The sequence below is a fragment of the Rhinichthys klamathensis genome, unplaced genomic scaffold (genome assembly GCF_029890125.1).
Source record: "Rhinichthys klamathensis goyatoka isolate OS25496 unplaced genomic scaffold, OSU_Roscu_1.1 h1tg000309l_1, whole genome shotgun sequence".
Classification (NCBI taxonomy): domain Eukaryota; kingdom Metazoa; phylum Chordata; class Actinopteri; order Cypriniformes; family Leuciscidae; genus Rhinichthys; species Rhinichthys klamathensis.
Genome location: NW_026606827.1, coordinates 1333317 through 1360861, shown reverse-complemented (window position 1 = coordinate 1360861; position 27545 = coordinate 1333317). Strand labels below are relative to the sequence as shown.

The 27545-nt window shown below is 37.4% G+C and overlaps 1 protein-coding gene across 5 annotated transcripts in view; it reads left to right on the top strand.

Moving 5' to 3' along the window:
- Positions 1-446: 446 nt before the first annotated feature.
- Positions 447-27545, top strand: part of map7d1a (MAP7 domain containing 1a) — a 61943-nt gene continuing 34844 nt past the window's right edge. For 2 of the 5 annotated variants that reach the window (XM_056270828.1, XM_056270826.1), the window contains exons 1-2: positions 447-849; positions 22572-22781. In XM_056270828.1, coding sequence (XP_056126803.1) covers positions 789-849; positions 22572-22781 — 271 coding nt within the window. In that variant the 5' untranslated portion in view covers positions 447-788. The remainder of the gene's footprint in view (positions 850-22571; positions 22782-27545) is intronic. The other 3 variants (XM_056270829.1, XM_056270830.1, XM_056270831.1) reach the window with 2 other exon arrangements.

The following is a 27545-nucleotide window of genomic DNA, read 5'->3' as shown; positions in this document are numbered from 1 at the left end:
ACATGAAGATTCTACTTTTTAAACACATTTTTGGGGGGAGGGGTAGTCTCAGACAGACACTGATATGTGATATGGGCTCATAGAGAGAAAACACCTATCTAAATACTAGTCATTATGGCATCATTCTATGATGAAATTATTGGTTCAGTCCATTGAGTCACACTAGGCAGTTTGAACATTTTGGAGACGCAGGCAGACGAAACCTTCTGATGTAAAACAGGTTTGACAGGTAAAATAGGTAACAGTATTTAAAAGGTGCGAGCTTGTAAACGTAAAAAAACCCAAAAATATTTATATCCTGCTTTTTCTAATTAGATTTGAAATCTCCAAATCGTATTAACAAATCATCGCGGGTAATTAGGGATTACTTTAATTCTACATCCACCCCTAAGTATAATGTGGTACATTCCACATTGGAGGCCGAGTTGGGACGGTCTTCAGCTCACAATGAGCCGCATGCCATCACCTTCAGAGCGGCAGAGGGAGCACACAGGCGTCCGATGTGTGTCAGAAAGTTTATTGAATCTCACCGCTCCGTGAGGCCGTGACAAATCTACGGTTTTATGACTGGACTTTAATCACGGGCTCTACGTGCGTCCAACGTATCCATAATATTATACAAAGACACTTCAGTTTATTGTTTTGGGGATTTTTTTGTGCGCTGAGCAGAAACAGGGATCGGTTTCGTGTGCCTGTGGAAATCCGGCGATTGAAGAAAGTTTCTCCCTGTCTCACGGAAGGAATGAATACATTTTAGAGAGAAAAATCCACATGATTTATCGAAAAACATGGAATTCAACCATCTTGACACACAACCGGGGATAAATCAGTTGACACCACCAGGAACACGTAAGTCGGCGTTTATGTTAAATCTGTATTTCTCCTCGTGATGCATGTGAATGCAGCCTTGCTTTTACCTTCCACCGACAATATCCGTTCAAAGATAGCCTGGCTGTAATAGTAGCGGAACAATGCGAAAACTGCTAGGTAAGCGTTGACCTCAGATGCAATTACAAATTCCAAAGTAAGTTTATTAAAATGAAATAATAATAACAATAAATAATGGTAGGACTTCCCACAGATAGCACACGTACGTCTCAAATATGTATTTTAAAGAGCGGTTCATCTGGAAAGCATCTGCTGTGTTACAAAAAAAAAAAATCAGTTTTACAAAGGCTACATTCTAAATCATAACGTATACATCTTAAAAACGTTTTCTAAATGTTTAACACCGGACAGGAAATGTCTTAAAAACGCATTATTGCAGAGTTGTTCTATAGTGGTAGCATATTATTAATTTTTTGTTTTTTTTACATTTACTATATAACTTATGTATTATGTGTGTCTATTTAAGAATAGACAGATAAACATGTATTTATATAAAAAGATTGTCTTTTATGTCATACTATTTAGGTTACTATAGCATCTTTTTTTTTATCCAATGCATGACGTTTTTATGGTGGTATGTGACGTGTTACAGTGACTCAAGCTCAATCATGAGATATTCACGCAGGAAATTCACAATCCATTTAGGCTGAATGGACAACGAATTGGATATCTGACATATTCTCAAAGTTTTTCACACAATACTAGTTATGAGTTAGAAGTTATGCTGGAATGGTCTGCGCACTAGCATGGTGTTTTGCTGTCATTACCTGCGGGTGTCATGGATTATTGTGACGATTGATTATTGAGCACCGGCTTCTTTCTGTGACGTCACTCATGATTTCTTTATCGCGAGAATATAAAATGATTAAAAACGAATTTCCAGTTGATCACAATGCTCGATTCGTCATCAAACACTTCAAAAGCTGCAGATCATTTGCAAGTGATTTCTAATGAATCTGTTGACTAAGTCATCCAGGCACTGACGCCATAGTTACCAAATAAATAGAAGTTAGAACCATATGATCTTCATAGTGATTTGGATGATAGCCTACTCTCCCTGGTAACAGCTCAGCCATTAAGATACACCCTGCAATTATGCATGTCTGGATAAGCATAAATATACTGTAACATGGCAGTTAATCTATTTGTCAATTAAAATACAGTCATTTAATGGAGCTCCTGAGAAGATGGACATCTTTAGGTGTTGACGTTTGACTGCTGCTTTTAATTAGGATAGTTTGTTATATTTTTTTCTGGCTTCAGGCTTATAATTGAGCATTGGTTTGGGTTAAACTATAGCCCAGATCTGACTTTCTTTTCTGTCTTTGCTGAATATTCAGTTAGTATGTAACTCCTTGCAGATATTCTGGATTTTAATCCATCTTTTTGCCTTTTTTGCATTGGTGATCCTCTGCAGTTGTATGGTTAGTGATGAATATGTTTTCTAAAAGTCATGCAGAAGTAATTTGGACTTGGTCATCCTTTTATTGCTGATGAGTCATTACTTATGGCGCTTTTCCACTACACAGTACCAGCTCGCCTCGGCTCGGCTCGACTCGACTCGACTCGCCTTTGTTTGGTTTTCCACTGTGTAAAAGTTGTACCTGTACCTGCTTTCGGGTACTTTTTTTCGTACCACCTCCGGCGAGGTTCTAAGCGAGCTGAGGCGAGCTAAGCCGATACTAAAATGTGACGTGAAAACAATGCCGACTGCTGATTGGTCACAGAGAATCTGCGTCATCATTGCACGCGCCAGATGGAGTATCCAGAATAACCCCGCCATTTCTAAATAGTTTGGCCAGAGATAGTTACTAAACTTACTACTATTATTATGGCAACTCGGAAGAATACGCCGTGGTCAAACGAGGAGGTGCAGACATTCCTTTGTTTGGTTGCCGAAGAGAGGATCCGGCGAGAGCTTGATGGGGGAACGAAATACGTCGCTATGACGACCGGGTACTATTTGTGGCGGTACTTTCTGCAATGGAAAACGGAGCGAAAAGCGAGCCGAGTCGAGGCGAGCCAAGGCGAGTCGAGTCGAGTCGAGCTGGTACTGGTAATGGAAAAGCGCCATTAGTGACCATGAGGATCATGCCTCTTGAGACTAGGTTAAAACACTCAATGACCTGATAGTCACTTGCTAAAATGTACATTTTGCACAGTACTTTTTGTCATAAAGTGAGCTTGAGTTTCTTTCTCTTTAGAACCTGAACAAAAAGCATCTTTTGTGTTTAAGTCCTTTGCATTTAGGACTTCATTCACTGTTGACTGTTAGTCATTAACTTTCTATTTGACCTTTTATAAGAGAGCTCTGTTTGTGTCTTTAGATTGATTAATCACCTTTCATTTTATACCAAAGACACATTGCATGCTAGTGCACACTTAGGAGCCCATTATTCTATTGTTTGAGAGAAAATACAAAGTAAATTTAAGTTGTCAATGTTAAAGGCATGCCCTGAATGGGAGCTGAGGCGTTTTCAGTCTGACGAGGTCTGCTCTGTTGAGTTTTGCCCTGTCAGGACTTTTGAAGAGCATCTTCTAATCTCTCTTTTCTTTAGTGTCGCTCAGTTCCCCCGGCCTTCCGTTTTACATCCCCAACTGTCTGCACTGTTTGGTCCTCTTTCTTTATAGTCTCCCTTTGCTCACCTGAGAATCTGTCTTTTATGTGCTTGAAACATTAAGATTCATAGATTGCAATAGCTATGTTTCCATCCCAAGCTGTGAATTTAATTTATGAGCAAAACTGGAATATCGCATAAACTGTTTGTGAATAAAGCCACGTTTTCATCTCATCTGTTCTGCCAGTTATCCAATCACATCCACTGTTGTGGCAAAGTCACGTCAGTTTTTTTTTGTTGTGCATCGAGGCATTTATTCGGTAAATGTGTTTCCGTCATAGTTCATGCGTTTGTCTACTTATCTGATAAAAAAAATGTATCTGGCTCATTTGAGAACATATGTTTTTTAATGCACATTTTTTGAATTTATGCCCATCTTGGCATTTCCATCCAGCGTTTTTTTTATGTAATATCCCAAAATAAGTTAGTTTGTTTTCTGCAGGTTCAATGAAATCTAATAGCAAACTAATGAGAATTGAGAGTAGTGATTGACTGATATCTAATCATTTACTGACAGCAAATGAGATGTATTCACATTTGGGGAATTTAAATAAATACTTATATATTGCATATTTTACTTGAGATTTGTTTAAAAAAAAATAGCCAATGTTAACAAAATGATCAAATTTCACGAAAAGAAATTGAAACATAATGAAAATATTGTCCGATAAATGAGCAGTCAGTATATCGGTATTTTTCAGAACAACACTATTTTCAATATAGTTAAAGGTGCAAAGAACAGGGATGTTTCCACTCCAGCCATATTTTATTACTTGTGAAAGCACTGTTGACTTTTTTTTTTATTCATGATAATCCCAAAGCATCATGATGTTCAGGTTTCAACAAAACATTAAACGCATTTGTCAAGGTCTGTGTGTTTTAGTTGTGGAAAACGTGGCAGTTTATTGTGATCAATAAATGATAGCTGCTGCTAGTAAGTGGATATCCATTTGAAATAGTATATTTGTCAAAACAAGTCCTGCAGCGTTCTGTATTCGTTTAATAATCTAGAATTCTTTTGCTGTGAGGCTATATGATATTATAAGTTATTATAATATGGTTGGGTTTTTTTTTCTCAAAAAAGGGTGCTTTTGGGAGCACGATCCATGAAATGTTTTTTGCTTGATTATTATTTGGAGTTTGATATTTGGTGTCACTACAAAACTGTTTTAATCAATTGTCAGCTCTGTGGAGGAAGGCTAAAGAGATTGTCAGACTGACAGGGGCGAGTTTCTGTTGTGTAACATGTAACAACCCCCAAAACACATTTGTATTCACACAACCCTCTCTGTCACGCCGGAGAAACAATATTCAGTTTCATAACCTTGAACCAAGGGGCTCTTATGTAATGAGCAGAAAATGACCCCTTTTTTTGAATGATGCACCATTAATGACTTGTAACAGAAGGAAGAAACTATGACTTTGCAACATTTATTGTGCAATTAAGATAAAATGCTGTTCCATTTGGCAGTTGGCACATTATGTTGTTCCTGTATTAGAAGGCTGGGAAATTTTTGACCTTGGATGCCTTTAAATGAGTGCTGACAGCCTACTGGGGAAATGTTTAATTGGCATGTAACAATCAAATGATCCAATTTATCCTGACCACCAACTTTAATACTGACACTTGCATGCACATATGCAGTTATGCACCAGTGATAAATGAAGCACATTTAGCCTGAGGAATAGTTTTGGTTCTCCGCTGCATCAAATCTGGCCTAGAAAGTGTGTCTCGGGCGTAATTAATCCTCTCTTAAGATTTGAATATTGTCAGACACGGAAAATGGCAAGGAATTTTCAAAGTCATATTCTCCAGATTCTATTACTGGCTAATATTGGTCCTATTGTTTTCTTTCTTTCTTAGTTTGTATTCATTATAGGAAGGCTTGACTCTTGATAATCCAATTTGCGCGACCTCAAAAATATTGCATGTCAAATAAGTTTACTGAATGTATTCTTCATCTGTTTTGCTTCCCACAGTGCATACAAGAGTTTGCATTGAATAAAGGATCTGGTAATTCCCGTGTTGTGTAATCTTTTGCCTCTACGTAACAAATATGCTGTAGCCTCCAGTTTACAATTGTTAGAAAAAGGGTTAGTTTATCCAAAAATGAGCATTCTGTAATCATTTACTCACTTTCATGTCATTTCAAACCTATGGAGGGGACATGATCATGGAAAAAATATGAGATGGGAGGAAAACTTATATTTAAATATTTTTGCGTTCTCTCACAAAACTTTTGCTTTCCTTCTTAACAGTATTGCATGCCCCGGAGAAACTTAGCACCATTAGGCGGAACGTAATACTTTCGCGAGTTCACTAGAAACTTTGCGTTTCCCCTTACCTCATATGATTTCCATCACAAAAGTATTACCAACACTGTAAAACATTTCCGTGAAATTTATGACAAAAAAAAAAACTGGCAGCTGTTTAACACACGAGAACGAACCTCATTGGTTACGCAGCACATTTGAGCTTCTGGAAGAGGTTTGTTCTCGCGCGTCATTCAGGTTTGGTTGAGCTTCTGCTTATGTTCGCTGATCAATGTGTATATGTGAGTGAGCCTAAATTAAATCTGTTCATCAGAAAAAGCGATCGAATGTCTACAGAAAATTTGGACTAAACCACTCAATTCATATGGATACGTTTTTCCTCATCACTTTATGAACTTTTTGAACTGTCAAAGTTGCAATTGCGTAGGCTGTCTATGGATGGACAGAAAGCTCTCGGATTTCATCAAAAAGATCTTCATTTGTGTTCCGAAGGGAACGACATGAGGGTGAGAAATTGATGACAGAATTTTCATTTTTTGGGTGAACAAACCCTTTAAGACTGCAGATATGTGATTTAGTTGTGATAGGGACAAACATGGAGCTACCTCAGTATAGTTCTGGTGTGGCCACTGAGTGCTAGGAATGCTAAACATTCCTCGCTGAATGTGTGTCTTCTGTTCAGCTGAGGAGCGAGAGAGAGAAATGAGGGAAGTGAGAGCGGACGAGGAAGGAACGGTGTGACCAGATTCCAGAGCTCATGCCTGCATACAGATGGAATCACGTCAGGTCTCCTTTCCCGTGTAGCACCCAGATGGTGTAAATCACAGTCCTCAGACATGAGGTGCTTGCGGGACAGCGCCTTTCCATCTTCCCCTTTCCCAATCTGATGGGATAAAGGCATCCATCCGCACCAGAATTCATCAAATGCACTGCCATAATCATCATCTCCATTGCACTAAATGCTGTGATGTATTTTTTTTAAGGAAAATGGGTGATCGGTTAAAACCCGCTTTATTTGGAAGACCACATATAAAAAGTCAATACTTTCTAACAGAATACACTGGAATGGGTGTCGTGTGAAATCAAATTGGTTTCTGTGGCACTTGTATTATCCAATCAGAAAACTTGGAGGCGGCTCTCTACCAGTTACGTGAGTTTGGGGAGGGACTACTTGTCAAAAAGGCTAACATTGCTGAAATTGCTTAGAGTGGATTTAAGGTGGGAAAAATGTTTGTTATGCAAGGAATCTTGGAAAATGGAGAATGTGAGAAACTGGGAACCATTCTAGAATTGTAAGAAATTACTGTCAAGTCAAATATATTTATATAGCGCTTTTCACAATACAGATTGTATTAAAGCTGCTTCACAGTATCAATCAAAACACCTTAACAGTGTTTGTTTAAATTACTGGAAAAGACATCCAAGTTTGGTAGAGCTGATCAGTGGTATGATGGGTCATTTAATTTGAATATCCCCAACTGAGCAAGCCAAAGGCAACAGTGGCAAGGAACCGAAAAACTCCATCAAGTGACCCGATGGTGCCCTAAAACTCCATCAGATTATCCAAAGGAGAAAAAAAAACCTTGGGAGAACCCAGGCTCAGTCGGGCAGTTCTCCTCTGGCGTTTATGAAGTAGAGGCCGAATTTACAGTAAGATAAAAATTTGATATGAATGCCTGGCTAAATAGATGCGTCTTTAGTCTAGTTTTAAACTGTGATTTTAAAAATCATAATCTGTCCCTGCTGAAAAATTCTATCTAAAACTATGGGGTTTGCTGGTCTTGTTGATGGTTTTAGCTGGCCTCCAAGCCTGACTGCCTGAAAAGTGCCCGAAACCCCTTTTAAAACCAGCCAACAGACTAGAGAAGACCAGAATACAGCTTAAACTAATATAAGATTGTTTTTTTTTCCCAGGCCTTTTAATGCTGTGGCCTAAAATTTTTAATAATGAATTGAACATAAACTCTTTTCATGTTCCTGATTTTAATGAGCTCTTGTGAGTGCTGTAAAGCACTTGTGCATATTATTTGGTGATTCACTACACACTTCATTAGTCTCAGCTTTTAAGATACATATGATAGAGCAGATCACGTGTTGGGTCTTTAAAGTCTTCACTGTTTTTAAGTCCCTGAAAAGATATAAATGTTTTGGTTAAACGTGAGCATATTAGTTACATCAACCAAAACTAGATTAGTGAGCTGTTTCGCTCTCTGCTGCCTACATAGGTATCCACCTTCTAAGACAGCATCCTATCTAAAATGGACCCTCTGAAATGCCCTTCACGCACAGGCAGCAACTCTCTGCGGCATACATTAGCAAAGTGCACTGGAAACTTGACCCTCAATTGATTGTGATAGATTTTGACTGAAGTTTAAGACATGTTAGTTCACTCTGCTGCCATTTTGGTAGCTATAGGGACCTTTTTCCTATGTGGGTTTAGGCGTACAAGTATAGATCCTATCTGTCAGGGTTCTGTCACTTCTGTCTAGTCTATTTCTTGGTTTTGTGACAGAGCCCTGACACACCTGTTTTATCTTGTCTGTGCCTTGTTTCATGTGCTTTCATGTCTTGTGCTGTGTAGCACACAGCTTGTGTTTTACACTAGCTGTGTGCTTTCATGTTGTCATGTTTTGTGTGAACACGTGGCTTATGAGTGTTTTCATTAGCTGCGTGTTCATGTCTCGTTTTGTGTGAGCACATGGCTGGTGATTGGTTTTACTGGCCATGTGCTTGTGTTCAAGTCAGGTTTGGTGTGAGCACATGGCTTGTCATGTGTTTCCTTGTGCCATGTGCTCTCCTGTTGATTGTCTAGCCCCTCCCATCTTGTTACCTGATTATTGATTCATTTGCCCCACCTGTCCTCCCTCGTTACCTCCTTTGTTTGGTCTCCCTATTTATTCTCCCTGTGTTTGCAGTCCTGTGCTGTTTCGTTGTTGCATGTACCTGGTGTGTTACCCCTTGCTCGAGGTCTGCTACCCGACCCGAGCCCGACGGGTCCCGAAAAATTTGCGGGTTTCGGGTCGGGTTCGGGTTAATGTTTAATGAACAGCGTCGGGTTCGGGTTTAACTAAGAAAAACTAAATAGGCTATATATAGTTTGCGTGCCGTGTGCTTTGCCTGCTTGCTGTGTTGTGGTGACCGGCACGCGAGAGAGAGAAAGTACATACGTGCGCAGATGTGCAATATGTGCATACACACAGACACACAGGCTCTCTCTCTCAAATATAATGATAATGATATATATATATATAATTTTTGTTTTATTTTATCATATGATTTGCGCATGAGCGCATGTACCGCTCTCGCGCGCTATTTCAGTAACAAAACAGACAGACAGCAGACGTGAAAAATGGTATTTGCTGTGAGAAACAGAATGGACCTCGGGTTCGGGCTTAATATGTAAATGTAATTGTCGGGTCGGGTCGGGTTAAATGATCGCGGGTACGGGCCGGGTTCGGGCTTCAGTTTAAAGCCCGTGCAGACCTCTACCCCTTGCTTCAAGTCAAGTCAGTCAAGTCATTTGTTTTCCCCTACGGGGTAGTTTTGTTTGTATTTTTGTTTTGTTATTATCATTAAAGAACCCATTATCTCTGCACCTGAGTCCTCGCTCCTTTCACCTCCACCACACCTGACACTATCTACTTGGGGAAAGACTGAAGTCTCTTATGCTGTATCTTCCTGGTTTGATGTTAACATATTGCTAAGCATTACATACGTGTAATGCCTTAAAATGTTTTCTAGGTAGTTTGCTCGTTAGATTTTGAAACAGAGCTGTTATCTTTCAAAGTTGCAATGAAAAGGAAGAAGCGACAGATATTTTCCTCTGAATTATGACGTACATCTAAGTGAAAAAGATTATTGAAAAATAAAAAAAAATAAAGCGAGAACTTTGTTCTGGTATCGTTTGTTGATTGGATGGAGGCAGATCTGAATATGTGCTGCAGTCTATTGTAAAAAAAAAGGCCAGGGTTTTATTTGCAGACATTGGGTCTCATTCATGAAACATTTGTAAATATGCGAGTGATTTGCGCGTAAAGAGACCTTCCCGAAAACTCATCTCCTGATTCACAAATACTTCGTAAACGTCAGATGTGATAGTGAAATGTGTGTGTGTGTGTTAATGAATTACAATCGGTCGTAAATGGGATGCGCGTGCACGCTCATTCTGAATTACCATAAATCCCGCCCATTAAATCCGACTGACAACTATATATGGGCGTCATATTATGACACCAAACGAAGGATTTCAACATGTCTTCTCAATAACTAATGAAAAAGAAAAATTTCTCAGATGCAGAAATCGAAGTTTTATTATCAGAAGTTCATTCAAAACACCACATTTTATTTTCAAGCGTAGGCTACATAGTGGCGTATCCGGTCCTAAAAAAAAGCAAGCTTGGCAGCATATTACAGATGCAGTTAATGGAGTTTCATCTGTTAATCAAACAGTCCCAGAAGTAAAAAGAAAAACCGTATGTAATTACTATAGGCTATATAATATTTTTTTCAAAATGCTGTGGTAAATATGTACCCAATTAAGGTGAATTAAAATGCAGCCTTAGTTATTAATGAGCAAAACGTTCGGATGTTAAACTCACTATTTATGCGTGGCTGGGAGCAGGTGTAGATTTCTTTCGTACCAACTAAATTAGGACACACGATTTGCACACAAATTCATTCTGCTCGTGTTTCATGAATGAGACCCTATGATTGGAGAAGTCCGGCAAAATCACCAGAGAGAAGAAGTCGTATGCACTGTAAGATTGAATATTTTATTTAAAGGGATAGTTCACCCAAAAATGTTGTCATCAACATTTTGTCATCATTTACTCACCCTCAAGTTGTTCCAAACCTGTATGAATTTCTTTCTTTTGCGTTTCATTTTTGGGTGAACTGTCCCTTTAAGAATTATGAGGTTAAAACAAAAATACAAATGCACTGAAGAATTGGTCACAATAAAATGCATTTAAAAAAATAGATGGGTTTGATTTTCATTTCATGCTGACTTTAAAGTCACTCTGAGGAATCTTTACAGCCACATTGTCTTACCTAATAGGTGGTGTAAAGGTCAAAAGACAGGAAGCCTTGGAATGCCTTCAGAGACTTTCCTGTCTGTCACTCCTTTGCTTGTTCTACATTCCCTGTGTGGGGATTTAACGTCTTGACGTCTTGATGTGTCCTAATTTTAACAGCTGAACAACTGGGAAAACAGCTGTACTCTACTTTGAGCCCTGCTGTATGTTGTAAAAGGCTGGATTTACAGTCTGTTTCTTCTGGAGGTGGGAAGATCATATCAGGGAGAAGTCGGAATGTAGTGACAGTCAGCTGATCTGTGCTGTAATGTCGGTCTGACGCCACTAAATGCCAGTGGTCTGAGTTTCAATTATGTTTCTTGTTTTGTTTTCTCACATGCAGGTTTTCTATTGTCATTTCTTTAGTGAATCGGATACTGATAATAACTGATATGCCGATAATAATTTTCATGTTATGGCCAATAGTAAAGTTTTTAATTTTTTTAATTTTTTTTCTTGTTTTTTTTTATTATTTTATCCAAATAAATTGCCATAAAATAAAACCAATCATTTTAAATGCTTTAAGTGAATTTATGCATCACAACATTATAATGTTCAGTATGAAAAATAGATATTAATTTTGAACTTTACTAAAAGATTACATTTAACATCGTTATTAAATTAGTAGCATTTTTAAAGACTTTAACTTTAAAAAACGTTAGACGGCCGCATGGGGGAAATGAGAATATCCAGTATCGGCCGAGATCGATTGACCAACAGCAATAAATTAATATATTAATATTTAACAAATAACCGATGCGATGTGTTACCGGTTAGTGTTGTCAAAAATATCGATATTTCAGTAGGCTATTGTATCGATACTGAAATATCTGAAACGGTTCCAATACTCCTTTTCGGCAGTATTAATACACTAATACCATTTGCAAGTTCTTGCTTTCTTCTCTCCAACGCCAAATTGACACACACCCGCCTCCTCTCACTAACTCGGCTCATTTTGTTTATTGCTCTTACAGTAAATGGTCAAATGCACAACCCCCCCACCCCCCCCAAAAAAGTCAAAAAGCCTGTCTTGCAGAGTATTCAGGTAAATAAGGTCAGTTTTGGAACATAAATAATTAAGGGAAATCGCATGTTGTGATAGTATATGGATCTGTGCATAAGCTCTTAAAAGTGACAGCAGACTAATAAACCTGCTTATTTCTGTCATGTTAATCAAAGAACAAAAGACAAAGAAAATCACTCGCTGGTCTTGTTTTGTAACTTCAATTGTAACCATTAATCTGTATTTAATTTTTACAATGAAAACTATCCAGTGTTATTTTACATTTGATAACTTTCCTTTCTGTGGTTTTTCTTACCTCGATACTGTTACACCCACCTAAAAAATGTAAAGCCATGTTTATTTCATTTGTCTCTTTATTCTGTTTTATTTATTTGTGCTATCATTTGCAATTTGTTTATTAATTTTGTTTTTATTTTATTACTGACTGTTTACCTGTCTTTTTTTTTTTGTAAATGTAGTTCAATGATTCAAATAGAGCCTCCCTGTGCTGTGTGTAAGCTATTTCAACAAAATTACCCAAATTATCAAAACATTATGAGATAATAACAAATTATCTGTATGGTGGTATGTATATATGGCAGTTTTCCCCGTGGTATTGAATATCAATATTTTTTAAGTTATCGAAGTTTTGTGGCAACACTATTAACGTTACTAATATATAATGTGCCTCCCTAACATTTGTGAAGAAAAATAGATCAGGACATGATGCCTTTGTGGTTTGAAAAAAACTCGCCGCACAATGCAACAATGTCCATATGTTTTAAAGTTAATGATGTGATTCAGATCTATAGAAAAAAGATGCATTCACCCTCAAATTTCAATGTGTTGTAATTATTAGAAACCACTGATGGAGCTTGTAGTATTACCTTGACTAGACCTCAGTTTGATATTTGATAGTTGTTATATTTTCCTTTGACCGCCAAACCAGCAGCCCACTGCACTACTTTTATTAGCAATACAGATGCTAACAGTTTAGAAAATTAGCAATTGATTCAAATCATACGACTGACCATTTTGTCTGGCCAAACCAAAATAGTCTCCATGTTGAGGTTGAATATTGATTTAATGAAATGTGTAAATGTTTATATAAGGCCTTGTGTTTTTATTTTCCCATGTGATAGTTTAGCTCTCAGTTTGCAGATCTTGTTCTTGGCTCTGGTTTCCTCCTGCTTTGGTGTGAGTGAGTTCACAGTACATGAAATGCTTTAGCGCTGAGGACGAGATTGGTTTGCATGTGGATCCCATAATAGGCTTCTGCTGCAGGAATGGCTGTCAGATTGTTGGGTGGAGTTGGAAACCCAAACACTGAATTTAGCAGAATCTCCAGACTGTTTTGAATTGATGTTTAGGACTTCGCTGGTTTAAAATTAACCGGTTGAAGGTTTCTGATGATGTTTTTCCACCAAAATCATGCTGGTTCTCACGCCAGAGCTCAACCGAAGGATCTTAGAACTGCTCTCAGGTTGTAGGGGCCGGTTTGGGTAAAGTTGTAAATAATATAAAAAATTTAATTGATTATATAAGAAAGAATTATTTTATGTCAGTGCTGTTCTTTTGAAATGCCTATTTCCACAAAAATACAGGATCATGTGACACTGAAGACTGGAGTGATAATGCTGAAAATGTATCACAGGAATAAATTACATTTTACAATTTATTCAGTTTTGAATATTTACACACTGCACTAGTCACTAAACATGACTGCTTTCATGATGACCGAGCAGGAAGTTATGAATGGCATGGCATCCATCATTGCATTCAGCTGTGGCCTGCCACACTATGTCCTTGTCACTTCCTCTGAGAATCGTCCTTTAGACAAAAACATGCTGGGGCATTCTGGGTACAGACCCAAGAGAACGTCTGCTGGGTTCAAACCGCATGCTGCCATCTTACCTCACTGTCTGTGGTTTTGTAGAGGGACACTGGTATTTAGCAATGAATGTGGTTTTGGAATGGTAAATATCATTGTCATCGCACAACAGAGATCATTTTTTTATTGTTGCCGTCTCGCAACTTTGCAACTTGTTGCATTATTTAAAATAGAATTAAGCATTTTGTTTTTTACTCAAAGATTCTTCTTTCATTTTATGAACATTTGTTGTATCTTTTAAATCTTTTTTTGGTTTACATCCCATCATATTCATATTTTATAAGAAATCTATAATCAAATAAGATGAGAAATGGGCTACTTTTCATATCATTGTTTATTTCATGCACTTACAGTATAGTTTGTGTGTGTGTGTGTGTGCGTGCGTGCGTGCAATTAAAATGAAAATTTCATTTTAAAATATTTAATATTGTTAGCCTGACTTCGTCATACTCATATTCTAGTCAGAATGTGAGTCTGATACTGCTCCATAGGGCTTTGATTATGAGGCGTGTCTTAACCAAACCAGGAAAAAAAAACTCTGCACTCAATTGGATAGACCTACAACCAATCAGAGCAACACAGTAAGTGACGTATGCTGAGCTACGCATAGTTGTCTACAACCAATCAGAGCAACACAGTAAGTGACGTATGCTGAGCTACGCATAGTTGTCTACAACCAATCAGAGCAACGCAGTAAGTGTTTTTATGAGCTACGCAAATTGTCAACAGAACTCAACTGCACGCACGCTGGAAGAAGTAGTAAAATAATGAGTGTTGCTTCTTTTACTTGGTCCTCCATGGGTGCGCCCAAAGGAGAAAACACAAAGACCACAGGGTTTTCATCCCGGCCGTAGGAAGGACGGCAAACACATCTTTCTGATCGACAAATGCCTTGATTGCAGTTCTCTGTTCGTCTTTTAAAGTGAATGCGCTGTCGATTTCTTTTACAACAGATGTGATCGCGAAATCTATACATCTCAGTTCTCCAGCTGCAGTCAACTTTGCGGTAAACCAGTTCAACCCAAGCGCTCTTTGATAACGTGAGGATTACGTAACTGCAGATCATCTGTCCATCATCGTATAAAGCCCGCCCTGGCAATTTGATTGGCCCGACTAATTTTGAACCGATCATAATTACTCCTCAATGGATCGAGTCCAGACCGAACTTCCCGACCAAAAAGCAACTTCCCTTGCAAAAGAGATTTTTAATCTCAATGGGTTTTTTTCCTGGTTAAATAAAGGATAAAAAAAAAATAAAAAAAAAAATGTTGTGGGCGGGGTTCGGACTGGCATCCAGGCTATAATATTGTATTTTTCTTAAGTAAAGTGTATATGTTATTTCCCTTTAACTTAACAAATGCATGAAGCTGAAAAACATAATGCAATCCTAAACTACTGCTACAGCTCACCCATATCTTTCCTTTCCTCTCTCAAGACACTCCCTCACACACAAACACGCACAGAAACTAGTTTGAGCTCCGATGTGAGCCATTCAAATCCTAAGTGCATTTGTCAGGCATGCAGTGAGCCAGTCGTTCACTTGTGCAGTGCTCTGGGTCGCACCTCAAGCTGGAGTCTGAGATGCTTAAGGAAATTTATTTTATTTGAACAACTCCAGACAGTCAGAACTTTGGAGCACCATTACAGATCATAGTCTCTCTATCTTTGGCTCTGTCCCAGCAGCTGGTGTTTACTCTGGGCTTCCAGTGAGTCTGCTCCTTTCCCTCACACTCCCCCCAGAAGAGGCGCCCTGCCTGCTTACATCATCCATCCGGGGTGAGGGGCGAGGGGCCGGGGGTTGAGGATGAGGTAATCCATTAGGCCTCAAATGAGATGCAGATCCATTCTCAGTCGGCCTCTCGGTTCTTCTGTTCTCCCCCCAACCCCCCACTCACCTCTTCCGATGTTGGATTCAACGGTCGCTGCTTGCTTCCACTTCCGGCTCCCTGTTTGTCTCATTTCCATATTTGAAAAAGAGCATTGCTCAAGATCTCTACCCTTCAGGATCAATGCACCCTTTTTGGCGAGACTGATCTGCTCTCTTCATTTAATGGGCTTTCTGTGGTTTTTGGGCAACGTAATGACACATTGTCCTTGAAAAAGAGCAACAGATATGCTTGAAGTCAAATGTATTTATTATGTGTTTTACAGTTAAACACAATTTTATACTGTTTTATAGTCCTCATCCTTTAGAAATAGGATGAGTCATAGAACATAGCTCATTCATAGCTTTTTATTTTTAATAAGATTTAGCTCATTCATAGATATTTGTTTTTATGCATTTTTTTTGTTTTAAGCATTTTCATGTCAGTTATGCTGTTGAAAAATGGCAGATGTTGTCTTAAGAATATGTTTGCCTGTAGTTTTTTTTTTATGACTATGATACTATAACCAGTAGGGGTGTAACGATATTTGAACCGAACCGAAAAACCGCGATACACCACCCACGATACGTATCGCGATACTCTCATGGCGAACCGAACACGCCCCGCCCCCTGCTGCCCCGCCCAGACCCGGCTCATTGCACCTCATGTGTTATGTGTACACAACGAATAGGGCTGCCTGTTGCCTAACCACCATTAACCACATATAATCGCAATAAGCTCAGTGTTTTGTTACTTTTGATAATAATCAAGGTGATCACGAAATGTAAACAATAAATGCCGTTTTGGCGCTCTTAGATGTGGCGTGACAGATATCACTGAATGCATGCGGCAGCGCGGAGCGCGATCATCTCTTCCTCAGTTACAGCATAAACATGAATGGACACCCGAAGGTATGTTGAAAGATACAGTATACTTACTGAAAGGCATCATAACTCGTGTAAACACTCAATCAGTGTTTCAACAGCGGAAATACGTCAATAAAACGCTTAGTTTTTCACATAGCTTTATATTTACCTCAGGCAAGTCATTCAGTGTCCACAGCTTGCTGGTTTGCTAACTCTTTCACTAAATAAATGCTATATATTAGCCTATATATTATATTTTACTTAACCTGTTTATGATATCTTGATTATTTAATGTATGTTTAAAATAGTTGTCATGAAAATAACAGCAACTGTGTAAATTATTATATGACAATAACAAATTAGAGTAAAAACATGTTAATGCAAAAATTGCCTTATGTGTAGTTTACATGTTTTCATACAATTTGTTATTTGAGTGTTGATTATTATTATATCATTTAGGCTAAAAGTAGGCTCTGTTGTTAAGCTTTAATGTTATAGTAATGTGCAAGTAAGGGCTGTAGTTTACAGCATTAGCAGATAATTTTGTTATCCTTGAGAAACGTTTACTTGTAATTGAATTAATTTAAAGACAAGGACACAATTTGTTCATTAAAGCACTGTTTAATAAAAAATAAAAGAACCGAACCGAACCGAACCGAGACCTCAAAACCGTGGGACGAACCGAACCGTCAGGTTTGTGTATCGTTACACCCCTAATAACCAGGGATGCACCGATAGTAAAATTCTGGCACAAGATGTGTCCCCTTTTGGCCCCTCAGTCCACACTTTTGTCAGACAGTATTAACTTTTTTAACAGGATGCATTGCTACCACATATAGAAATTGGAGTCATTCAATTTGGAGTAAATTGCTGTTTGAGAAATCTTCCTTTCTATGTGTCAGTTGCTTGTGTGATTGACAGCATGGTGCATTTCTACAGTATCAGTCTATTTTTCCAGACATGATAATGAGTACCAAGCAAATGCATAATGCAACAGAAATCAGCATCCACATTACAGATTGAGATTTAAACTGGGAGATTTCATGACAAAGTACAGCTACTCTCCGACTCCTATGTTTAAATCTCAACCTTTTATGCATGCAACAACCCAGATCTTTTCTTGTGTCTAATGTCTTTTTTTATCATTTCATGTCTGGTGGTAATGGTATTTTTAGCTCAACATGAATAATGCAGTGCATGGCAGCGTTTGCTCGGTTTGTCCCTAGACAGCGTGCAGTGCCAGTGGCAAGAGGAAAAGGGATGCAAGGGTGGATCAAAAAGAGTCATATCTCGGCTCAAGCACACCTGAGGGTAAAGAAGAACTTTAGCTGAAGTTGCCTGCTCAAATCTCCAAATATTGGTCCCTGTAAAACTCTCAAACCCCCGTACATTCATTGCCATACCGTCCAATCTCATTCTCCCAGGCATAAAACAGGCCACCACTGATGTGTTTTTTTTTTTTTTTGTTAGAATAACTCTTCCGCCTCGCTGCAGCTGAATAGAGAATAGAGACAACACAGTAAAAGCAGGATGTTTTCATATTTGCTCGACCAAGCTGATTTTTACTCTAGGTTGTAGTATAGGGCTAGATGATGTGTTGAATATCCATAATATATTTGTGTTGTATCTGTTTTGCTGGCAATGTAATTTTACACAACATAGACATTAGGTGACCCTCTTGAGGTAATAAAAAGTTAGAGTTGGTAAATGAATTAAACGGTTTCAGTAAATTGATTCTGAGCTTTGATTGATTTGATTTGTGTTTACATCCTGAAAGTTGATATGGGATTTTCTTCATTTATGATGTGAAGAAAATAAAAATTTGAAGAAAATATAAATGTTTTTCTAATAAACAACAGTATTTAACAATCAAAAGTTTGGAAACATTTACTAATTTTGAATGCTCATCAAGCCTGCAATTGTTATGTGAAATTCAGAAAAAAAAACAGTAATATTGTGAAATGTTATTACAATTTAAAATAGTGGGTTTCTATATGAATATAATTTACTCCTGTGATCAAAGCTGAATTTTCAGCATCATTACTCCAGTGTCACATTATCCTTCAGAAATCATGCTAATATGCTGATTTATTATCAATGTTGGAAACAGTTGTGCTGCTTACTGTAATATTGTTTTATAACCTGAGTAAGATACTTTTTTCAGGATTCTTTGATGAATAAAAAGTTTTTAAAAAGAACAGCGTTTAGTTAAATGTAGCTTTGCCATCACAGGATATTTTAAAGTATATTATTTTAAATTGTAATAATATTTCACAATATTACTGTTTTTTTTCTTTATACGCGGGTCCTTAAAAAGTCTTAAAAAGTCTTAAATTAGATTTAAAAAATTTATGGCCTTAAAAAGTCTTAAAAATTCTTATTTTGACTTATGAAAGGTCTTAAATTTTCAATGGCAATTTGAGTTAGACATATCTAAATGTTTTCCAAATTAAAACTATCTAATTAGCGTACTTTTTTATTTACTATTCGTTCTTTGTGGATTTGCTCGTTCACGTGACATTTCGCGTCACATTCGCGCCAGCATTACGTCTGTCTCCTGCACGCGAAACAGCAGGAGAGGAGAAGAAAGCTGGTTAATTTCAGTTCAATTGTAAGTTCATTCTTTATGTGCGTAGTGGTGTGCGATGTGTATTGTCTATTATGATATTGTAATCATTGTTTTACTTTAACGTTAACTATGTACGAGGGCGCACTGCGAGCTGACATCGCATTTGTCTCTCATGCTTGCTTTCACTGCGTGATGTGTCAGTGCAGTTATAGGTATGTTCCCTAATAGACGTATAAAGTTTTTGTATTTTATATATCATATGTTGTTATCATACAATATTACATCAGCAAGAGGGCTGTTTTCCCGTGCACAATAGCAAATATGATATTTATTTTATATAACAGTTAAATTAACATTGTTACATTTTATAAACAATATTGTCAATATTGTTTGTTTTCCCTTTATTTCGCTGACGAGAATTTCAAAATGAAACCGTAGCAGTCTCAATGCAAAAGACAGCGATGATTTCTTGACTGAAATCCGCGTTTTGAACGAATCATTTTAACGATTCAATGAACAATCACTTGCAGTTCCTGAATGAATCAGCCGTCTGAACAAATCGTTTGAATGAATGACTCCCTGAGACAGTGACTTGCCGCCACCTACTGGCGGGTTTAGTTTCACATTTAAAGTACCCTGTAATTAAAATGTTACAATTAGAAATCAGTTCATATTTAAATATTGAATTAAGAATTGAAAGAATTGAATATATCATAGCTTTATTTATGCAATTGTAAATGGAGTATAAATATATTAATGCCAGTTCTGATGCTGCTTCTGTGTCTCCTCTGCACTGCAAAGATGGATTTTGATTTAATGATTTAATATAACTGGTAACAGTGGTATTGTGTTATTATTCTAATATAATTTAATTTGAATGTTAGAATTTGACAAAAGGTGATGCATACCTCTAAGTAAAAAAAAAAAAAAAGTCCATATGGGTGAAAATGCCCCTGGAACTCAATTTATGGTTGCAAATAATTTGCCCTTTAATAAAAAAATGTTAATTCCTTTCACTGCTGTGAACTGACCACTGCATAGAATATGAAAAATATGAATATCTTCGTGAGTCAGCTGTCAACAACAGGCCTAAACCAGCCATGGTACCAGTATACAAACACAATCAGTAAAATATCATCTAATTATCATCAACAAAAAATATTGAGACATTTTTTTTTCAATATTGCGCACCCCTAATGTAAGGTATTAATTTTGATTTCTTCAGGTGTTAAAAATGTCTTAAAAAGCCTTAAATTTGACTTTAAAAAGTGTGCAGATACCCTGATCAAATAAATGCAGACTTGACAAGCATAAGAGTCTTATTGTCACACACACACAGTCTTAAAAATATAAAAAATAGTAATGTTTCCAAATTTTGACCGGTGTTCTGGCGATTTGCGCTACACGCTCAGGTTCTCCCATTTTACCCTTACCATAAATCTACCCCTTGTTGGTAGCACAATCTGGTAGCATGTTTCGTCAGTACACCGGTACTGTATATATTTGCTATGTTTTGTTAATGAATTATTAAAAATTAATTCTTAATTTTCCTTTTTTTGTGTGAAAAGCAGTGTGGACAATTAGGCTTATTAATTTTTTGTGTTTTACATCTAATTGGCACCAAAATAATTAAAATATGTATTGAATATCGTAAAAAAAGCTGAAACATATTGAGTTTTTTTTTAAGGTATATTGCTCAACCTCACACTGACTGACTGACTGTGTGTGTGTGTGTGTGTGTTTGTTTATATACATAGATGCTTTACTGAGTCTTTAATGTTGGCCAACTTCACATTGGACTCTAACCCAGGTCACACTCTTATCAGTGAAAAACATGTGATCTGTTGAACCTCCTGCCTTTGTGTTTACTGTCTCGACTTGACATCATGGCTTTAAGGCCTCAGAAGTCCAGCACATGCTTTATTGCTCGTTTTCTTGGACGAAAATTTTCAATTTAGACTTTTAGACTGTTCAAGTAGCCAGGTAAGCAACAAGCGTATCAATAGCGGTTGGAATCTGTAGCTCCTTACAATTCGCTTCAATTGAATTTTGATTTAGGAAGTAATGATCTATTGCGTTTTAAAGGGATAGTTCACTTTGAAATTAATTTTTGGTATGTTTTAGCTTACCTCAAGGGCATCCAAGATGTAGGTGTCTTTGTTTCCACAGTGGTTTTAATTTTGATATTTTTAGGTCAAACCGGTCTTGTCTGTCAGTCATATAATGCAGGTCTATGGTCACCACCTCAAAGAGCATGCGCAGAGAAGTCCAAATGAAACATGATTTAATGACTCGTAAATGTAAGTACACATTGATGGCATAAGACACGAAACGAGCGGTTTGTGTGAGAAAACGAACAGTATTTATATCGTTTTTACCTCTTGTAACCACAGCCACGTTCAAGTGATCTGAGGGCGCGGGCGCTACTGTCTGCGCAAGCGCCGGAAGTGATCTCTCGCGCGTGTACATCACTCATTGTTTAGAAGATTCTATTAGAAGATTCTGCATAAATTAACCACCATTAGAAATAAGATAACCTGAATTACACCTCAACCATGATCTAGAATGTGTTTTATATCTTTGTACCTACTGACCGAGGAAGTGTATACTCCTGTTGTGGTCCACTCCTCATGTCCCTTCTGTTAATATGTGGATGAATCAAATTGCTATTTTCCTTCCTTTAGAAAAGCTAACTTGTTACTTACGCCGGAGGTCTAATGATTTCTGGCGTATTTGGTCCCCTCTTTGGAATTTTCTTGAGAATGACTGTTGAATGTTTTTATTTCTTCACTCTTGGTGTTTTTTTGTTTGTTTGTTTTTTGCTACTACCCTTCACTCGATCCTTTAACTACCAGTTGATGGATGATTGTATGTGCTGACATGAGACACCTGTACCATGTTTCTGATATTGTAAAACTATAAAAACAATTCTTTAATAAAAAAAAAAATTATAATAAAAAATAATAATAATAAAAAATAAAAATAACCTAGAATCTGATTTATATATATATACTGACATTAACTGCAGTGAATGTTAATGAAACTCTTAGATTGTGGCATTTTGAATGGTCATCTTATATCCATGGCAGTTGTTGGAATGTTTTCTTTTTGCAGGAAGTAAATCATATGGTTTAGCCTTGATTGTCTTGAAGATTTTGATCAGTAATAGAGATTGTGTTTACCCTATTCACTAAATTGATGTTCTTGAGGGAAGAGACTGTACCATCCTTCAACCTAACAATAATCAATTCACTGGAGTGCAGTTAAGGTTCAAATTGAGCCGTCTGGATGTCACTGATGTGACTCATTTAGTCTTTGAAATATTCTTTTATGGATCATGTGTGCAAATCAAATAAATCGATCTGGATTTAATCTCTACTGAATGTAACTTTGAATGACTCTTCTGTGTAATCACACATCAAGTAGACAAATACACTTGAGTGTTTGCTGTAGTTTTGGAATGAAGTTCAACTGGTCTTCATCTCTTGGTTGAAGTTTCTCACTCTTTTTGGTCTTTTGTCTCAGATCCCCCAACTGTTCCCGAGGTCAATCCCAGTGATCCCAGCTCCGAGGAAGTCAACACCCCTTCAAATAAAGCAACAGGACTTGAAGCCAGCAGGCCTACAAAGATGGACACCGCAAGGAAGTCAGTTACCCCGACACGACCAGACGTCATTCCAAAGTCGCCTGCGACACATACTCCGAGGTCAAGTTGTAGCCCTCAACACAAGAAAGGTGGGTATCCTGAAGACTATCTGCCATTTATCTTAAGACAAGTTCAATATTTGGTTTTTATACTTTTCATTATATACAGTCCTCTTTATTACCTTTTACCCCAAAAGATCACAATGTAAGTAGAAGCATTATCAGTGCCAGGTCATTGGGTTTACATGGTTTCTAGTTGGTTGAAGCTGGTCTTTAGTTGATTTATAAGGTTGATCAGCTGCACTACCAGCTAATAGTGCCCAGATCAGCCATTTTGGTGAAGCCGGGTTGGGTTGGATACCTTCTTGAGGTGCTTGAGGTGTTCTAACACAAAACTTGTTGACTTGTTTGACCTCCATAATCTGGTATATATACCAGATTATGGAGGTCAAACAAGTCAATAAGTTTTGTGGATGGATATATCCATTTTTCCAACATAACATTGATCAAATTCAGAATCAGAATGAGCTTTATTCCTTCTGTTTGCGCAGACACTTGGTGAATAAAGAATCAAATTTGATTCTTATTCGGCAATAAACCTTTTAAGTACTTTATATTCGCTTAACACAATTGAAAACTAGGGATGTCCCGATCCGATACTCAGGATCGGTATCGGCTCCGATACTGCCATTTTTGCGGGATCGGGTATCGATCAGCATCGATCAGACGAGGCCGATCCAAATCCGATATTGTGGGTATACTATTATGTGTTATTGTTAAGCCCCACAAAAGGCACAACAACATTCTAAAGTACCATAACGTTTTCGTGCACTCTATTATAAGTGTTCTGAAGCCATTATGTGAGATATAAATTAATATTTAAGTCATTAAATTCAAGTTCACGTAAACTTTTCCCTCTCGCGGCTGTCAGTCATTCTCCATTCAGCATTCAAACAGCGCGTCAATGATGAAGTCAATGATACAGTCAATGATGAAACTATCTTCAAGATGATTCAATGTTAATACTATTATACTTGATCTGTAAGATAAAGGTCTATGTTTTCGCATAAAACAACTTTATCTTGCTGGACTTTATTGCTGTAACTCAATCGTGTTACTCTCTACCGGGTGTCGGACGCTGTCGGTTTGATCACAACACTAGAGTCAGAGCGCTATAATTGTTCTTCACGCGCACAGTAACTGAAATTTAAAACTGTTAAAAGAAAAGGCTCAATAAACGATTGCATAGATAGATACTGTATAATACACTGTCCATCAATATGTATCTCCGTTGTGCTTTGAACTTTTTAAAGCGGACTCGATGCGTTGCGTGCTGTAACTCCACGTGGCTTCAAGCGCATCATTCTCCGCTCGGGATGCGCATTCGCGCTTTGTGCCGCACTGTATTGGAGCCTTTCATATCATAATGCAGTGACGCAATTAAAGCTTATTAACATTAATAATTATTAATGTTGCTGCCTCATTAAATAGCTGTGCAATACACTTAAAACACGTCTTAATTTTATAGCAGATTTAGCTATATCTAAAATAATTATCTTTTTCATTTTTGTTATCTTGTTTTTCATGAATGTATTTTACAACAATAAAAAGAGCCATGTGTATTATCCACTAATCTAGTTTATAATAGCATTTTTGTCATAGATTATGATCATATATTTTGGGGATTTGTTGTTTATCTTTATAATGAAGCTGTCTGTATTAAGTAGATTGTGTTTAACACACACAAGAGTGATAATCAGTTTAACACACAGTTATAGAAATTCTACTTGATTTAAAAAACAAAAACTGTACTGGTATTTACAATGTAGAATGCTGCTGTTTAAATTGTTTTAACTTTAAACCTGTTGGTAGCTAGCTAGCTTTAAGTACTGAAGTACCTGTATTTTCTTTCATTTATATATTTCTTTATTTTTTTTGTAGTGTTTGAATAAAGGGTGGCAATCTTTCATAATCAACTGTTGTTGTGGACTATATAGGAGGTATATTTTAGCTGGCTAATTGAGAAAATTGCTATATTTTTTATTAGTTTAAGAATAAAATAAAAATATCGGATTAATATCGGTATCGGCAAAAGCCAAAGCTGCGGCATCGGTATCGGTATCGGAAGTGAAAAAGTGGTATCGGGACATCCCTATTGAAAACAATTTCCATTCCATGAGAAGCATTCAGGAAATCTCTTGAGAAAGGAGCCAGTCATCGAGGGTTTACCTTTGCCCAAAGTCTTGAAAGCTTACAGAGGCATTTGTTTAATGTCCCACAAAGAATTTCCATAGTCAGGCCTCTGTAAATGCTTCCAGACTTATTACATTAATGTAGAATCAGATCCGTTTAGTGAGGTAAATGTTGATGCTAATACTGATTCGTGGAGGCTGGCGACAGGCAGTTCCTAATCGCCTCTGGTCCATCAGCTGAGGTGAAGCAATGAAACCTGACTGGGCATCACATTTCACAGAGCTGTGCCAACTGGAAGGATTTAACCCTCCTCCTTGGTTCAGTCACGTTCATAGTATAATGACTTTACTTGTACAAGAACATGTAGACACATGTTAATGGGAGAGTTGTTTGGGTTTGAGAAAGTAAGTAGCTTTTCTTTGCCTACTTCATTGTTGCCTTGCCTCTTTATATAACTGAGGATGTGGTTGTAGAGCGATTGGTGGGTAATTATGTGGGAAAAGCTGGTTCAGCTGTGTTTGATATTCTTACTGTATTTGATACTGTAAATGCAATTGTAATTTTGCAATTGTTGTTTGATTCACAAAAGAATATTTTTTATATGGTTCCTTGTACTGATTTGAACAGCATTTGTTTGTAAGTCATTCAACTGGAAATGTTTGGGAGGAAAACTGTGTGGTGAGTTGACATTAGAATATTATACAGGCCGGGACTTCTTGGAACGCCTTTGTCTCGAGTGAATAAAAACTAATTAGTTAGACAAGTCGAAGTGAATGTTTTTATTTATTTGTTTGTTTTAATCTGGTTTTAGTTTTTGAATCATTTAAATTGTTTAATATATATTTATTTATTATTATTATTATTGTTTTATGTATTTTTCTATAAACTTTAATACATTTATGTTCAATTCAATTCATAGTAATATAAATGCATTAAAATACATTATTAAAAGGAAAATACCAGTTGCATTTCAGTGTTTCCCACAGAATTTGATTCTATTTGCGGTGGTGGGGTGTCGGGTGGGGCGGGTTGGTTTTTTTCGGGTGGGTCGGGGTGGGTTGGTGTGGGGGGTGGTAGGGGGGGTTAATTAAGGCACAACAAAAGGGTTAAATATATCATATATTTTTATTGACACGTATCTTTCTATGACTGCTCCACAGACTTCTTGTTGCAAATTTTGCACCCTTTGTTTGCACATTTAATTTTACGGGACTTTCTGAAAAAATATTCCAATGCCCTATCATATGGGAAGGCCTCAGGACAGGGTCCATTGATGGAGATCCTCAAGCAGGCAGCCAGGTGATCTCCTTGAAGCTGGTTTCGGAGGTCTGTTTTCACCTAAGGACAAAGCAACAACAACAAAAATTCCCACAAAATGCACTAAAATAAATAAAATGTATAATTTGATTGAATTTCGCAAAAACTCCCATTTATCACAAAAAAGGTTTTACGCTCGCGTGAGGTGGTTTTTCAGGCAATTCGGATTTTTTTTTTTTTTGCAAAACTGCAATGGAAACAGTTTTTGCGCATTTACAGTCACCTGACTTAGAAAGCGCAGTGTGTTTGGACAGAATACGAGACAGAGTTCTTTATTAAATTCATAAAAGACAAAATAATTACAGGAATACTGGATTCTAAACCTTAAAGAAATGCCACAATCAAGAGCTCGGAGCAGAAATGAGTGAGAAAACACCTCATATGTGCCGCTCACAGTATAAGGGTCTTTCCTTGTCATTAATGCTTGGGTAACACGCGGCCTACGTCTCTTTACATTAATAGGCTAATGATAATAATGTCTAGTGCGGTGGCTGTGAAATAAACCTACCAACGTCCGTTGCCATGATTTTTGGAATGACTGATCGCGAGAGGAAAAAAAGGACGTTTTAGTCGCGCCGTCATTTCGCAATAGTTTTTTTATCGATATTTAGAAAAAATCTGTAATGGAAACGCGACAGCGTTTAACATAGACTAACTTCTCAGAGTTATGTTGTGCGTATACTAACCTTTCAACTCCGGGTCCGGATTGATTTCTGGAATCTTCTTCGCTGGGGAATAAGCACCATCCTCCTACGCATGCTCATGTTTTGATGCAGATCGTGCTCGAGGAGGAGGAGGGGATATTCGCGCGCGCGCCTCCGTTGTCAGTTTGTGTGTGTGAGAGTGAGAGAGAGGGAGGGAGCAAGCTAGCTGCGCGCAGCTCTACAATAAAATACTATTTACCCATATTAAATAGTTAAAAATTTGAAAATCAATCCGTGGCGGTCAGCGTTGCTATTGTGGCGGGCCGCCACAAATTAATGAATGTATGGGAAACACTGCATTTATTCAGTTTGTTTACTTCATTTGTCATTAATAGTGTTTTGCGGTATTAATGATTATTCAATAAACTGATAGTTAATTTTAGCTTTTAATTTTAACTCAGATTTTTACCTTTAATTGACTGATGAAGTTAATTTTAGCTTTTAATTTTAACTCAGATTTTTACCTTTAATTGACTGATGATTTCTTGACAAGTCAAGTTTTGTCATCATTTAGCCTCAGACGGGTTTATGTTATTAGACTTCTTCATACCACCGGTTGTGCACAGTTCAGCTTATCCCATCATAAAATATATTACTGCTGTCAAGCAGCGGTCGAGCTGAACTTCTTGTAAAACCGAAC